Source organism: Littorina saxatilis, linkage group LG11 (assembly GCF_037325665.1).
Source record: "Littorina saxatilis isolate snail1 linkage group LG11, US_GU_Lsax_2.0, whole genome shotgun sequence".
In the NCBI taxonomy this organism is placed as follows: domain Eukaryota; kingdom Metazoa; phylum Mollusca; class Gastropoda; order Littorinimorpha; family Littorinidae; genus Littorina; species Littorina saxatilis.
In genome coordinates, this window is record NC_090255.1 from 44892721 (window position 1) to 44907720 (window position 15000).

At 42.2% G+C, this 15000-nt stretch overlaps 2 protein-coding genes and 2 long non-coding RNA genes across 7 annotated transcripts in view; 3 read left to right on the forward strand and 1 right to left on the reverse strand.

Annotated features, from left to right (window-relative positions):
• LOC138980572 (KRAB-A domain-containing protein 2-like) overlaps positions 1-1089 on the forward strand; it is a 4120-nt gene extending 3031 nt beyond the window's left edge. The window contains exon 2 of the mRNA XM_070353463.1: positions 1-1089. This exon is cut by the window's left edge and continues 1356 nt beyond it. Within this exon, the coding sequence (XP_070209564.1) occupies positions 1-445 (445 nt within the window). The 3' untranslated portion in view covers positions 446-1089.
• Positions 1-1898, forward strand: part of LOC138980573 (uncharacterized) — a 5426-nt gene extending 3528 nt beyond the window's left edge. Inside the window, exons 2-3 of the long non-coding RNA XR_011460393.1 lie at positions 1168-1252; positions 1414-1898. This is a non-coding gene — a long non-coding RNA (uncharacterized lncRNA). The remainder of the gene's footprint in view (positions 1-1167; positions 1253-1413) is intronic.
• The window catches only part of LOC138980575 (ras-related protein Rab-32-like), a 56700-nt gene that overhangs the window by 39141 nt on the left and 2559 nt on the right, over positions 1-15000 (forward strand). For all 4 annotated transcript variants that reach the window (XM_070353464.1, XM_070353468.1, XM_070353465.1 and 1 more), the window contains exons 3-4: positions 11672-11750; positions 13866-14047. In XM_070353464.1, coding sequence (XP_070209565.1) covers positions 11672-11750; positions 13866-14047 — 261 coding nt within the window. The remainder of the gene's footprint in view (positions 1-11671; positions 11751-13865; positions 14048-15000) is intronic.
• Positions 3161-11556, reverse strand: LOC138980574 (uncharacterized). Its single transcript, XR_011460394.1, has 3 exons — positions 11038-11556; positions 10364-10423; positions 3161-3738 (listed from the first exon to the last, which is right to left on the reverse strand). It is a non-coding gene; the product is annotated as an uncharacterized lncRNA (long non-coding RNA).

The window sequence follows — 15000 nt, forward strand, 5'->3', positions numbered from 1 at the left end:
CCAGAAGGGGCAGGCAGAGCGAATGATAAAGCGTAGCAGAATAGAGCTATGCCCGGGACAACCTGGAGACAACGTGGCAGTGCCCGTTCCCCTGGTCGACAGGGGTCGAGGAGATCCCAGAAACATTCTGGGAATTATTCTGCACAAGACTGAAAACGACCTGTATAAAATTGCAACAAGAAGCGGGGTACTGAAAGGATCTTTCACTAGAAATGAATTTGAACTCTGCGCACAGAAACTCTTGACAGAGCAAGATGTAAAATGTGACAAACAGGTCAGTGTCCGCGAGGCAGTTGTTCAAAATTCCTTGAGTGGAGGACAGGGCTTTACCAAATGCAACTGCTCTGGGGGGAAAAAGTGTCAAACAAATAGGTGTAAATGCTTCAAACGTAAAGTACTCTGCAACAGTCGTTGCCACCAAAGCCTGACATGCAAAAACAAATGAACAGAAGAATGCCTGGTACTCAAACTATGTGTGTATGTGTGTGTGTGTGTGTGTGTGTGTGTGTGTGTGTGTTGGTGTATGTGTGTGTGTGTGTGTGTGTGTGTGTGTTGGTGTGTGTGTGTTTTATTCATTGCTCTACATTTTATCTACATTTTAAATTCTTGCACATATTTATAACCATTTCCATTCCTAAAGTGCACAGTGCAAATGCTCTGAACGTAAAGCATTATGCCACTAAAGCCTGGCATGCAAAAACAAATGAACAGAAGAGTAATTAACACTCAAATCTACATGAAAATGTGTGTATTTTAGTATTTCATTTTGTTATTATTCTTTTATCTACCTTTTAATCTGACAGATAATAACATTAAAATCTGGTACATATTTATAACCCTTTTCATTCTTATTGTACACGTGCGTGCGTGCGTTTCGATTGATCAAGAGTTTGTGTGTCAGGCATTTCTGGAAATGCCTAACAGCTAATTTCAGTCATTACTGGAAATGACTAAAATATCCAGCTAAACTTTAGGCATTTCCTGAAATGACCGAGTGAATCAGTCATTTCCGTAAATGACTACTTTTCGGTAGTCATTTCCGGAAATGCCTGGTTTCCCAACTTGCCTGTAACATATACACATCAGCTTCTATTGGGAAGATCAGTATTTTATATTAATCACAAATACAAGATTAGAAATAGTTCTGAAGATCGCCTTTGATTTCAGTTTCAGCGGCAAACTAGCAGATCTGTCCAAACCGGCATCGTTTCATGGTTGAAACTTGAATAATCCCAAATAGATCTGAGTGGGGGTAAGTTTTATAGTATTTCAATTTTTTACGGCAGTTTTATTTAAAGATAGTGTAGTGGATGTCTCTGGAGAAGACTACAGTTATATGAATGTTTTGTTGTAATATTGAAATGATTGTTCTTTATTTACACAATTGAATAATTTGTATTTATTTGTTTGCAGATGACGGCATACTGAGTGCTCCAAGAACATACGCCTGCTGGCATTTTGTGTCTTTTCTGAAGACGACGTCGAGGCAAGCAGAAGTCACGATCCTGGCCACACACACACAATGACATGAACAAGAAATGATATTTTTTCATGGGCATATCCAGTATTAAAACTTTATTACCATGCAAACGCAACGATTAGAATTTAGAGACGGTCATCGGTCACACACACACACACACACACACACACTGGGCGGATCCGGAGGGGGGTTCCGGGGTTTCCGGACCACTTAGGAGCCGGCCTTTGTATTCTAAGTGACGATTTTGGAAAGAAGTTGGCTAATTAGTTTGCTCAGGTTGCGCCAGATCGATCAATTGTCCTTGTTGTGATTCAAATTTTTTTTCTTAATATATTTACTTTTTTGGAAGGTGTATTAGGGGATGTTTCTTGGCTCAGATTGATCCATTTTCCTTGTTTTTATCAACATTTGTCGGACCCCCCCCCCCCCCCCCCCCCCCCCCAAGGAGGTTGAACGCTTCGCGACTTCAACTAAACACTTCGCGTCGTCAAATTGTCCCTAAAAGAAATTTGGAAACTCCCCCTTAAAAATGATGTGATCCGCCCCTGCACACACACAAACACACACAAATAGAGAAGTAATAAATGGATACAGTTTTTCTTTATTTAAATTACAATCAGATGTGGTCGTAGAACAGGCACTGTAAACAAAACCTAGCATATGATATACCACTTGTGTGATGTTTCTGTCAATATCTTTATTTTCCTTTCAGAAATACATTGGCGTTTTGAATGTCAAGGGAAGTGATACAAATGCTGCAGCGGGCTATCAAGAATGCGAAGGCAAACAAGGTAAATACCTACTTCTGACATTAGTTTACTTATTAACTCTTTCTATACTGGCCATTATCTCCCCAGTCTCTCCCCAGAAACTGGCCATTTGCATGGGTTTGCAAAAAAAATTATCAAAAATAAACAAAACAAGATGCAGCCTTCAAACTCATAGGTTTTATTGTGAATATATTGCTAAAACATATGCCAAAGTTTGGTTTCATTGTTGTGAAAAAAAATAAAAATATGATGTCCAGAATTTATGGGTATATTTTACGCAATACGAAAAAGAGGGTATGTATTTTGACTTAGAAGCATTTTTTCTTATGAAGGCTCTGTTTGCAACAAAACTGTTTCTGTTTACTTGTATGAAGATTGTGCTAACACAAAAACATAACAAATACCAACTGATTTTCCATTTGGTGGTCATGTAAGCATTGTGAACATGTCCAAAAAATCTGATCACACACCATGTGGTCGACATGCAGACCTGAACGGCCAGTGTATGGTGGCAGAGTTGGAAAATAGGAAAAGTCTTGATGCCAATCCTTCATCAAAAACCGAAGAAAATCGTCATTGTAATAAGTTTGCTTTATTCTAAATCAAACGACTAGGATAGATGACAGACACAACGACAAACACATTCAATTCTATGTAAAACATACACAATGCGCACGTTAACAAGCTGGCCATAACAATGTGCCCATCGTGCATGAAGTGTGGCTTTGGTCGGATCAGTAGCCGTGCTTTGTCTGCGATGCTAAACATGAAATTTTGTTAAAGCGACGATTTAGCAATGTTGTTGTTGCTGCTGCTGCTGTCTGTTCTTGTCACGACATCTCGCCATATAACAGTTTTTTTCCCTCCTGAAGAAGCTGTTTAATTGTGATATCAGGCCTAGGAACCCCTGATTTTCACTTGGGGCATTCTCAAAGAAACTTAGCGTATGTTAAGAAAAATGAGTGTACTCCACACTTTGTCTTTTGTTGTTCGTTGTCGTTGCATGTCTACCGTTCCACAGCCACCTACTATAAGTGCAAGTGTTAAATGACGTATTTCCACAAAAGACTGCTTGCAGAGAATCATGTGATGCCAATGACAGGTAAGGACATGTGGTAATACATACTACGTTTTGGAACCAGGGAAAATGCAGCACAAATTATTTATCAACCAAATTGATTGACTTGTGCACCATGACAAAAGTTTTCTTTGATCCATAAAAGGTCTTTTGCCAGAAAAATTGCTCTGAACATCAAGTACCCTGCAAGTTGTCACACATTTACATTATTGAAATAAAAAGAAAACACACCAGTAACCAGGTTAGGTACGTTAATATCTATAATCAATATCTCGGCACGTTACTGCCTTCTTCGGGGTGGTAAGCTGAACATTATTGAACAAAATAATCGGTTTAGATTGTATACTTTGATTCCTGAACGAAGAAGCAGAGGTACTGCATACAACTAGGACTGTAATATCAGCTTTTGCCTGAAACACACACACATACACTTATAAAATTAATGCAATGTCATTGTATGAAGCCAGAACAATCACTAACTTAAAGGCTTTGTGTCGTGTTTTTCCTTTCGTCACTCTCAGTCGCAAAGGAGACACAACGATATGTGTAGGTTCTGTAGATTTATTAACAGCTGGAACAACGGTGACAATATCTCTCAGCACAGTGTAAGAAAGAACAAGTGCAAGACTGGTAAAGAACAACAATACGTGTGCGCAGCCCTACTTATATAGTTAATGGACATACGAGAATATTCGGGAAACATCGACACTAATCTGGTTAGATCTACACAGTTCCATCTGTTCGATGAGCGTCTACGCTTACGTCATGAGTGACTGCGCACTTAATCAAAGTAAGTTCCATAATGTTCTTTATCCTTCCATTCGATTCCAGTGGTATCTAGCGATCTCCACAACACCTCCCCACCTAAACTGATGCTACTCCTGAAGCATCAACAGCAAAGTCTCTCTGTGGGTTTGCGTGTTCTCTTTGACCGTCTTGGATTGTCTGGTCCATACTCTGGAACGGATGGAGTACCTTTGGGTTTGGTCTGTCTCCGAGTTTGTGGCACAGTTTCCAAGATCTCCATGGGGTGATCTGTTACAAGTTCAGAAACAGTGTCCACTTCCTCACCAGGTTCATTGTCTTCCTCAGTGGTGTAGCGTGGCTGTAGCTGTTCCCAGTGTCGTCTCCATACTGGACCATGAGGAATGACCATGACGTTGAAGCAGCGAGTACCCAGAGACTTCTTGATGACTGCTGGTACCCATCGGTGTTGTTTGTCTCGGCGAGGTCCATGGTACAGAGCATACACAGGATCTCCGGCCTTGTACTGTCTGGTTACCTTGACGACAGCTTTCAAGTCTGGAGTCATCTGAGACTTGGATGCCTCCTTGTGGATTTGGCTGTAGTTCCTTTCTGCAGCCGTGAGAGTCTTGGACACGTTGGCGATTGGGCGCTCGCTTCCATCTGGATAGCGATGAAATAGGACTGCTCCAATTCCAACGTTGGACGCGTCACAAGCTAGTCCCAAAGTCTTGTTTGGATCGAAGTGTACCAGAACTTGATCCGAGGAAAGCACATTTTTCAACTGTTCAAATGCTGCCTGTTCCTCATCTCCCCACTTCCAGGGGTTCGCCTTCTTCGTCAGGCGGTAGAGCGGCTCTGCCATGCTGGCCAGGTTAGGGATGAACTTCCCGTAAAACTGAACTGAGCCCAAGAAAGACTTCAAGCTTGAGACGTCCGTAGGGGCTGGCATTTTCAAAACTGCCTCGACCTTCGATCCTTTGGAGATCCCTTCGGCCGATAAGGTATGTCCAAGGTATTCCACACTGGCTTGTGCGAACTCGCACTTTTCACGACGACATCTGAGTCCTTTGTCGTTCAGACGAGTGAGCAAACGTTCCAGGTTGCTCAGGTGGTCGTTGGCGTCCTTCCCGCTGACGAGTATATCATCTTGGAAGACGGCAACACCAGGTAGATCACAGGTCAGGTTTTCCATGATCTCTTGAAAGTAACCAGGTGCTGACTTTATCCCGAAAGGAAGTCGTTGCTGCAGGAGTACCCCACGGTGAGTGCTGAGGGCTAGCCTGCGTTGACTCTCTGGTGCCAGCTTGATCTGGTTGTAGGCATCAGCAAGATCGATCTTGGTGTATCCGAATCCACCTCCTAGCTTCTGCATCAGTTCCTCTGGGAGTGGCATTGGATGACGGTGATCTTCAAGCTGATCATTGATGCCCACTGAGTAGTCACCACAGATCCGTAGCTTGGGCTTCAGGGTGCCCGAGGTTTGTGCCTTACGAATTGGTACCACTGGCGTTCCATATTCGTTGAACTGGACTGGCTTCCAGACTCCTTTGGCGATGCCTTCTTCGTAGCCTTTGGCGAGGTCATCACGAAGAGCGAAAGGTACCGGACGTGCCTTGTGAAAAACCGGCTTCGCATCAGACTTGAACTTCACGTCCAGTTCGAAGTCCTTGAGACATCCCAATTCTTGTTTGAAGAGATTTGGGAATTTATCAGACAGTCTGTGACAATCTCGTTGCAGGGCAGCATAAGGCGCGTTGGAGGTCGCTGGATGCGTAGGTTTTGCACCCTCACTCTTAGCGTGACTCTCTATGCTCCTCAGTCCTAGAGCATTGTCCACAGAAATTCCCAGAGTCTGGATTGCGTTGCGTCCTAGCAGATTCAGATGAGGGATCTTGGTGACGATGTACGGAATTGAGCTTTGCTTACCAGTCACTGGATCCTTGGTTTGGCCCATGAAAGTTCCCAGCACGGGCAGGTCGTGCTTGCTGGCAGATTCGTAACGATGTGTGACGTCATCCAGCTTCGGTTTTCCTAGTTGTCTCCAGACCGGAAGAGAAACAAAATTTCCCGTAGTTGCGGTGTCCAGTTCCATGGTGAACTGTCGGTCCTGGATTGTTATGGGTACATCCAACCTAGGAGTATCTTGGGGAACTTTACCGAGGATCGCGTTGACAAGCTCTGCTTTCGTGACTCTCTTCACGGAAGCCTGGGAATGTCGTTCCCGATTCTGATGTTGCTTTTTTCTACAGACAGCTTCCAAATGTCCTGTGACGTCACAGTATCGGCATTTGGCGTCTTTGTAGGGGCAGTCTGTTGCTTTGTGGGCCTTTCCACATCGGTAGCACTTCCTGTCTGTGGAATTAGACTGCTTGTGGTTCTTTCGTGGACCCGTAGTCTTGTTCTGGTGGACCTTGTTGACTGGCATGGTCTTGGAACCGTAGACAGTTTCCTTGGCAACCTTCGCTGCGTCTTCAGTCTCAATCGCGACTTGGACAGCACGTGCGAAATCCAGCTCTGTGTCCTTGATCTTGAATAGAGCCTTTAAGACAGCCTCATTGTTGACAGAACATATGAATCTCTGTCTCAGAGCTTCGTCTTGTGGGTTTTTGATCGAAGGAAAGTCACAGGTAGCGGCGTCTTGGCGTATGCGCGCTGCTAACTCCTGGAGAGTTTCGCCTGGCTTCCGTTTCATGTCACTCCAGAACTTGAAACGTTCTCGCACTATGAAGAGTTTCGGGTCGAACTGTTCTTTCATGAATTTGACAATCTCGTCCATTGTCAAACTGTTGATGTCCTTGGGCGGATTTTGCTGAGTAGCCAGATTTGCCAGTTGTTTGTAGACCGTAGCAGTCTGATTCGTCAAGAAAACTTGAGCCTTGCGCTGCTCCGGTACGGAGTTGGCGACCACAAACGTGCAAAATCTTGACCAGTAGTCAGGCCACAGTTCCGATGTTGCATCAAACGCAACAAAAGATGGGATTGCAGCTGCCTGTGTAGTAATGGGAAAACGTAGATTCGAAGCACTCGGATCGTCGTAGCTTTCCTCCCTGGCAGAAGCTGCGGCACCACTGAACACTTTCATCATCAACTCCATCTGGTGCATGTGTTGCTCCATATCTTCCTTGTGCTGGCGTTGCTGTTGCTCCAACTGCTCCCTTAGAAGCGTTATCAGCTGCTCTGTTTCCGTCATTTTGCAGTAATAAGTCACTCCGAATAGACAAGGGAAGTAACTGTCGGCGACGCCAGTTGTCGTGTTTTTCCTTTCGTCACTCTCAGTCGCAAAGGAGACACAACGATATGTGTAGGTTCTGTAGATTTATTAACAGCTGGAACAACGGTGACAATATCTCTCAGCACAGTGTAAGAAAGAACAAGTGCAAGACTGGTAAAGAACAACAATACGTGTGCGCAGCCCTACTTATATAGTTAATGGACATACGAGAATATTCGGGAAACATCGACACTAATCTGGTTAGATCTACACAGTTCCATCTGTTCGATGAGCGTCTACGCTTACGTCATGAGTGACTGCGCACTTAATCAAAGTAAGTTCCATAATGTTCTTTATCCTTCCATTCGATTCCAGTGGTATCTAGCGATCTCCACAACACTTTGAAAAAACCCTCATCACAAAACATCCACCCCCCCCCCCCCCCCCAAAAAAAAATTAAATAAATAAATGAAATAAAACAGGTTGTGTATATAGCGCAGTAAACACCATGCAGGTACAAGCGAAGATTTGACAGAGATTATCCTTGTTTTATATAGCACACATTTTCTAGTTTTAATCTCTCTCTCTCCCTCTCTCTCTCTCTCTCTCTCTCTCTCTCTCTCTCTCTCTCTCTCTCTCTCTCTCTCTCTCCCTCTCTCTCTCTCTCTCTCTCTCTCTCTCTCTCTCTCTCTCTCTCTCTCTCTCTCTCTCTCTGGAAAGTAATTTATTGACCTGTGGGTTATTTGCGTGTGTATACACATTGGTGATTCGTAAACTATGTTGAAAGAGATTGTCAAACAATATTATATGGGGTGTCTTAAAAAAAATGTATATCAACAAAATCTGTCATTATTATCAGGCACACGGTTTTAACAAAGCTATGTCACGGAATGCAACGTAAGTGGCTTAAAAAGTCGTGTTTTTGTGTGTGCAGGATATTCGCAAGGACAGGACCTCAAGCTGAACCAGCACAACAGCGATGCATTCTTCCATGGATTCCACAAAAGTCTTTCGCCTATAGCGGGCATTGCATACAGATATAGTCCCTAACCCTCCTTTTTAAAAATTCTTTAGACCAATTATCCCTCTGTTCCCATGTTAAACATGGAATAATTCTGGACAAATGCGAGGACGTTAGCTTTTTTTTATTTTATTTTTTTATCATTTTACTTATCATTAAAACTTGTTTAGATTTCGATTCGTAAACCATTTACAGTAATCCTTTGTTTTTTTAACTTTGTTCATCTTACCACAGTCACTTCGTTGTTTAGATTTATCATTAAATTTGTTACCATTATGCAGGAAAAATGTAGAATAAAACCAGGAGAGCTTTCGGTAGAAGATATTTCCTGTGTCAAAAGTTAATGCTTATTCTGATTGATGGGTGCTCCAAACTAAGTTATTTTGACTGCCTTATTCGAATTCATTTCCAAGACAGGGCTGAGAAGTGGAGAAGCTTAGGAGAGTATCGTAAAAATTGTCTGGGTGTTTATGCAAAACTTTCGAATATGTCAGATTTTACTTTAGAGATTTTAAATACTGTTAACTGACAGAAATGCTATAACTTCTACACCAATTGACTGGATAACTTCATATTCAGCATACTTAAACTTGATTTTATGCATGTGCAGTTCACAAAGTGGCAAATTTGTAGGTTAAATTATCTAACTTTTGCATCACCAATGACACCAACGCTTTCGTGTCTGAGGATTGCCCTGAACCTAGCTGTAACTGCATGCTTTCTTCAGGTCATCGATAGCCCGGGGGTTGAAGGGGATGTTTTTACATACTCAGACATTCAAAATAATCAAAAAGGTAAAAGCCTGAAGGGTTTAAATTAGGTAAAAATGGCTACCGCTCAATGTCAAAACTCGTTCTGTTTAGTCGACCCCCGAATTTGGAGAGAAAAAAATAAAATTGCACAAAAGTCAGACCATTCAATTTACAAAATTGCCACTTACAGGAAAGGCAGAACATAAACTGAAGTTAATGAATACCATATATAAAATAATTGGTTCAACAGATGCAGAAGTAATTTGCATGGTTGTGGGTGTCCTTTTTAGGGGGGGTCAACCCTGTAGAAGAGACGATTTTCTTTAATTATCAATCCGTAATATATTGTTTGTTATGCATACAAGATTAACATTGACAAATACTTCAAGACTCCTCATTGATCTTAAGAAATGTTGTGGTTTTTTTTGTTACTGACTGATTCACTTTCTATTCACTTTACTCTACATAAGTCACGACAAGAAAAGCAAGGGAGGTAATTTCTTCGGAAGAGGTAATTCTCTCCCCTCAGAACGATTGTTGCCCATAGTTTGTTTGATTTTGTTCCCTTCTAATAAGTATTATTTAAAATAGATCTTTACATCTTGATGTGAAAGGCGCAGTACCCCCCTCCCCCCAGGATGTTAAATTCTAGGTTGTGTCCATGTAAAATCCTGATCCTAGTCAAGATCCGAGTTGGTTTTTCATGCAACTGTGCCTCTTTATGCCACTCAATTAGACATACTTTGCAATCCATAATTGCACGAAACTAAGTACAGGAAATACGTTGTTGTCGTGTTTTTAATATTACATAATGAAATAAAAAATGTCACAACTGGTTTCGTGTTGGGCTTTCTCTCTCTGTCTGAATCTCATAATTACTTCCTTCTGAGGCCTGAAATGTGTTGCAGGCATTATTCAGCTTACATTTATTGTTACAATGTATGTGGATATGTTATTAAGTGTGTCTGTGTTTCTATCATTCGTTATCAGTGTGGTTAAAACAAAAAGCACACGTCAAAGTAATTTACCCTTCATCATTATCAAAACATGCAGATACAGGTAATAAATATTTGTGATACTTTAAACAAATACAATGTTTGTTTGTTGCGTCTTTTCTTTTTTTCAGAGCAAACACACATCGTATTTGTTCAAACGTGTATATTCTGCACTTTCTAATACCCTGCATGGATCTCCAAATCAAGAATAATGAAAAGTCGTCTAATAGCCCTGCAGCACTCACACGAACATGATAGAAGCTTGCATGCATGCACCCAGGCTCGCTGTCTTCGGCTAAAAGAGCTTACCGTTGGATCTTCGCTCAGACAAATGTAGCTGTCTTGTCCACTTGCTCCTGTCGCATAGATCTGCAATGTGCAACATCATCTTTGATTAATAAGTCTGAGGCACAGACAAACACACGCGCGCACATTTGCGAGAGAATGCACGTCAGTCTATTCAATCAAACAGTATAAAAACATACCACAGACGTGGTGGTGGAAACTGGACATTCGCCGTATAACAAACTCAAGAGATTCATTTGTGTGTGTATGTTTAATCAAAAGTTCATCTTGGGCACATTCAGTCTGTATTGTAACAGGACCCATCCCGTAAAAACTTCGAACAGATCTATTGAATTCTGAAATCCTTGACAAGTTTTTTTTTCCAATCATCTGTATCTGACCGAAGTAAAAAAAATTAAAAAAAATCAGCCAGTACACGCATCTACCCCCTCAAACGACAATACATATGTGGCGAAAAAAGGAATCGAGAGGGGGGGAACAAGGAATAAATTAGATCCAGAAATAATTCCACTTCATCATTCCAAAATTCAAGTGTGAAGTGATCGGATACTGTGGTAAAGATACGTGCTTAGTATCACAACTGAAAATACAAGCCCTAGGGTTTTAAATCAAGGAAACAATTAAAGTTAAGGAAAGATCAACAGAAATGTCGAGAACATGTACAATATTGTACTTACAATCCGTTTCAGCATGCTCTTCGAATAATAATCTCCCAGTCAGCCTCGTGCTTACGACTTCGACAGGATGTTGCCTCTCACGCTGAGCCAGTACATTTGTGAATTCAAAGGCCAGAGATGCAGTACAAGCACATTAGTTAGATCCAATTCATTTACATTGCTACCTTGCCCAATTTATGGCTATTTCTGTTGGTAACATCACACATGTGGCAAGCAGTGCTTGTTGCCGACTCTGCTGGGACAGGCAGCAGACGATTTTATTTAGGAACCAAATTCTGATTGGTTAAAACATAAAACCGGAACTCAAAGTACCACTTGTTCTTTGGAAGTATCAAATCAAGAACAGATAATCAGGTAAATCTGAAATGGGTTCAACACTTTTAAAAAATCGTAGTAAATCAGAAAACACAGTAAACGTTGGAAAAATCGTCCAGTATCGCTTCTACAGGTCTGTACTTGGACAAAACATAAAGCAATTCAGTAAAGCTGACACTTCAAAATGTCTGTTTAGTTACACTTTAAGGACAGGTATGTGGCCATATAATAATGGTAAAAAATAAAAATAAATTATTTAAAGTTATGAACGTCCTCTGTGTACCAAGTTCCAGTGTTTGACCTTGACCTTGGCGTACAGATCGGGGTGGACTTTGCCCTCAAGGTGCTCAACTGGGATGCAGACACACTCATCCGTCTTCAGCTCTGGGACATTGCAGGTCGGACTTTCTTATCACTTGTTCAACTCAAACCTGCTGGTGCCTCGCATGTTTCCCTCCAGCTGAGTTCTCCCGCATAGCAATATTGACGCGCGAAGCTAGTTCTCTTCCCTGCATAGCAATATTGACGCGCGAAGCTAGTTCTCTTCCCCGCATAGCAATATTGACGCGAAGCTAGTTCTCTTCCCCGCATAGCAATATTGACGCGCGAAGCTAGTTCTCTTCCCCGCATAGCAATATTGACGCGCGAAGCTAGTTCTCTTCCCCGATTAGCAATATTGACGCGAAGCTAGTTCTCTTCCCCGCATAGCAATATTGACGCGCGAAGCTAGTTCTCTTCCCTGCATAGCAATATTGACGCGCGAAGCTAGTTCTCTTCCCCGCATAGCAATATTGACGCGCGAAGCTAGTTCTCTTCCCTGCATAGCAATATTGACGCGCGAAGCTAGTTCTCTTCCCCGCATAGCAATATTGACGCGAAGCTAGTTCTCTTCCCCGCATAGCAATATTGACGCGCGAAGCTTAAGTTCTCTTCCCCGCATAGCAATATTGACGCGCGAAGCTAGTTCTCTTCCCTGCATAGCAATATTGACGCGAAGCTAGTTCTCTTCCCTGCATAGCAATATTGACGCGAAGCTAGTTCTCTTCCCTGCATAGCAATATTGATGCGAAGCTAGTTCTCTTCCCTGCATAGCAATATTGACGCGAAGCTAGTTCTCTTCCCTGCATAGCAATATTGACGCGAAGCTAGTTCTCTTCCCTGCATAGCAATATTGACGCGAAGCTAGTTCTCTTCCCTGCATAGCAATATTGACGCGAAGCTAGTTCTCTTCCCTGCATAGCAATATTGACGCGAAGCTAGTTCTCTTCCCTGCATAGCAATATTGACGTTATATTATTAGTTCTCTTCCCTGTATTAGTACTAGATTTCAGCAAAAACAAATAAGCAAAACAGAACTCTAGGGTACATGTACATGTTCAGATTCTGTTTTCTCTCGTTGAAAACTATTAGTTAGATACTACTTTTCCTGCTGAAATTGATACACAATTATTTTGTTCGAGACTTACTCGCCTAGAACCCTACGCGGTGACTTTGACCTGATCCTACGTCTCGAAGTCACTTTCAGATTGGAGATTAATCGCTACTTGTGCTTCAATGCACATTTTGGATAGTGAACAAATATGAAACTGTGTGTTCCTTTGTCACGTGTTTCAGACTCAGCCCTAAGCTAGAGACTAGCCTATAACGTCACGTTGGAAAGTAAGAGTGCAAGGAGAAATAATCCGGCCGTCAGAAAAAATGTGCTGTACTGTTAAGGGAGCCGTAAAATAGAGGGGTCATTCTGGGAGGTACAACTGTGTTCACTCTTTCAAAAACCTACAGTTATTTCCTGACATCCTGTACAGTGGAACCCCTCTCTTAAGACTCCCTCCCCTTCAACACCCTGCTGTCTCATAACCTCTGTAAGATAACCCCAATTTAACACCCTGCTGTCTCATAACCTCTGTAAGATAACCCCAATTTAACACCCTGCTGTCTCATAACCTCTGTAAGATAACCCCAATTTAACACCCTGCTGTCTCATAACCTCTGTAAGATAACCACAATTTAACACCCTGCTGTCTCATAACCTCTGTAAGATAACCCCAATTTAACACCCTGCTGTCTCATAACCTCTGTAAGATAACCCCAATTTAACACCCTGCTGTCTCATAACCTCTGTAAGATAACCCCAATTTAACACCCTGCTGTCTCATAACCTCTGTAAGATAACCCCAATTTAACACCCTGCTGTCTCATAACCTCTGTAAGATAACCACAATTTAACACCCTGCTGTCTCATAACCTCTGTAAGATAACCCCAATTTAACACCCTGCTGTCTCATAACCTCTGTAAGATAACCCCAATTTCAAGACTTCCTCCTTTTTAAGACCCGATTTTCTCAGATTTGTATAGGTCTTAAAAGGAGGGTTCCACTGTATAGACTAACTCTTGACATTCCTGTGTGCCTCTCTGCATGTCAGGAGCGGTTTGGGAACATGACGAGAGTGTACTACAAGGAGGGTTCCACTGTATTGACTAACTCTTGACATTCCTGTGTGCCTCTCTGCATGTCAGGAGCGGTTTGGGAACATGACGAGAGTGTACTACAAGGAGGCTGTCGGAGCCTTCGTTGTCTTTGACGTCACACGCGCGTCCACATTCGAGGCCGTCACAAAATGGAAGAACGACCTTGACAGCAAAGTGCAGCTACCTGACGGCTCTCCCGTTCCCTGTGTCTTGTTAGCCAACAAGGTGAGTGGGACACACAGTGGTCTGTTTTACCCTACGTCTGTAGCAAAAGGGCTTAACCCTGCGTCCGTAGCGAAAGGGCTTGAGTAATACTTTGTTTTATTGTCATTTGTGAGTGCAGGGAAAAGTAAGTTAATTTTTGCTATGGTAGAATCTCACACTTCCACAGTACATGTTGCTATGGTACAATCTCACACTTCCACAGTACATGTTGCTATGGTAGAATCTCACACTTCCACAGTACATGTTGCTATGGTGGAATCTCACACTTCCACAGTACATGTTGCTATGGTAGAATCTCACACTTCCACAGTACATGTTGCTATGGTACAATCTCACACTTCCACAGTACATGTTGCTATGGTAGAATCTCACACTTCCACAGTACATGTTGCTATGGTGGAATCTCACACTTCCACAGTACATGTTGCTATGGTAGAATCTCACACTTCCACAGTACATGTTGCTATGGTAGAATCTCACACTTCCACAGTACATGTTGCTATGGTAGAATCTCACACTTCCACAGTACATGTTGCTATGGTACAATCTCACACTTCCACAGTACATGTTGCTATGGTAGAATCTCACACTTCCACAGTACATGTTGCTATGGTGGAATCTCACACTTCCACAGTACATGTTGCTATGGTAGAATCTCACACTTCCACAGTACATGTTGCTATGGTACAATCTCACACTTCCACAGTACATGTTGCTATGGTAGAATCTCACACTTCCACAGTACATGTTGCTATGGTACAATCTCACACTTCCACAGTACATGTTGCTATGGTACAATCTCACACTTCCACAGTACATGTTGCTATGGTACAATCTCACACTTCCACAGTACATGTTGCTATGGTAGAATCTCACACTTCCACAGTACATGTTGCTATGGTAGAATCTCACACTTCCACAGTACATGTTGCTATGGTACAATATCTCACACT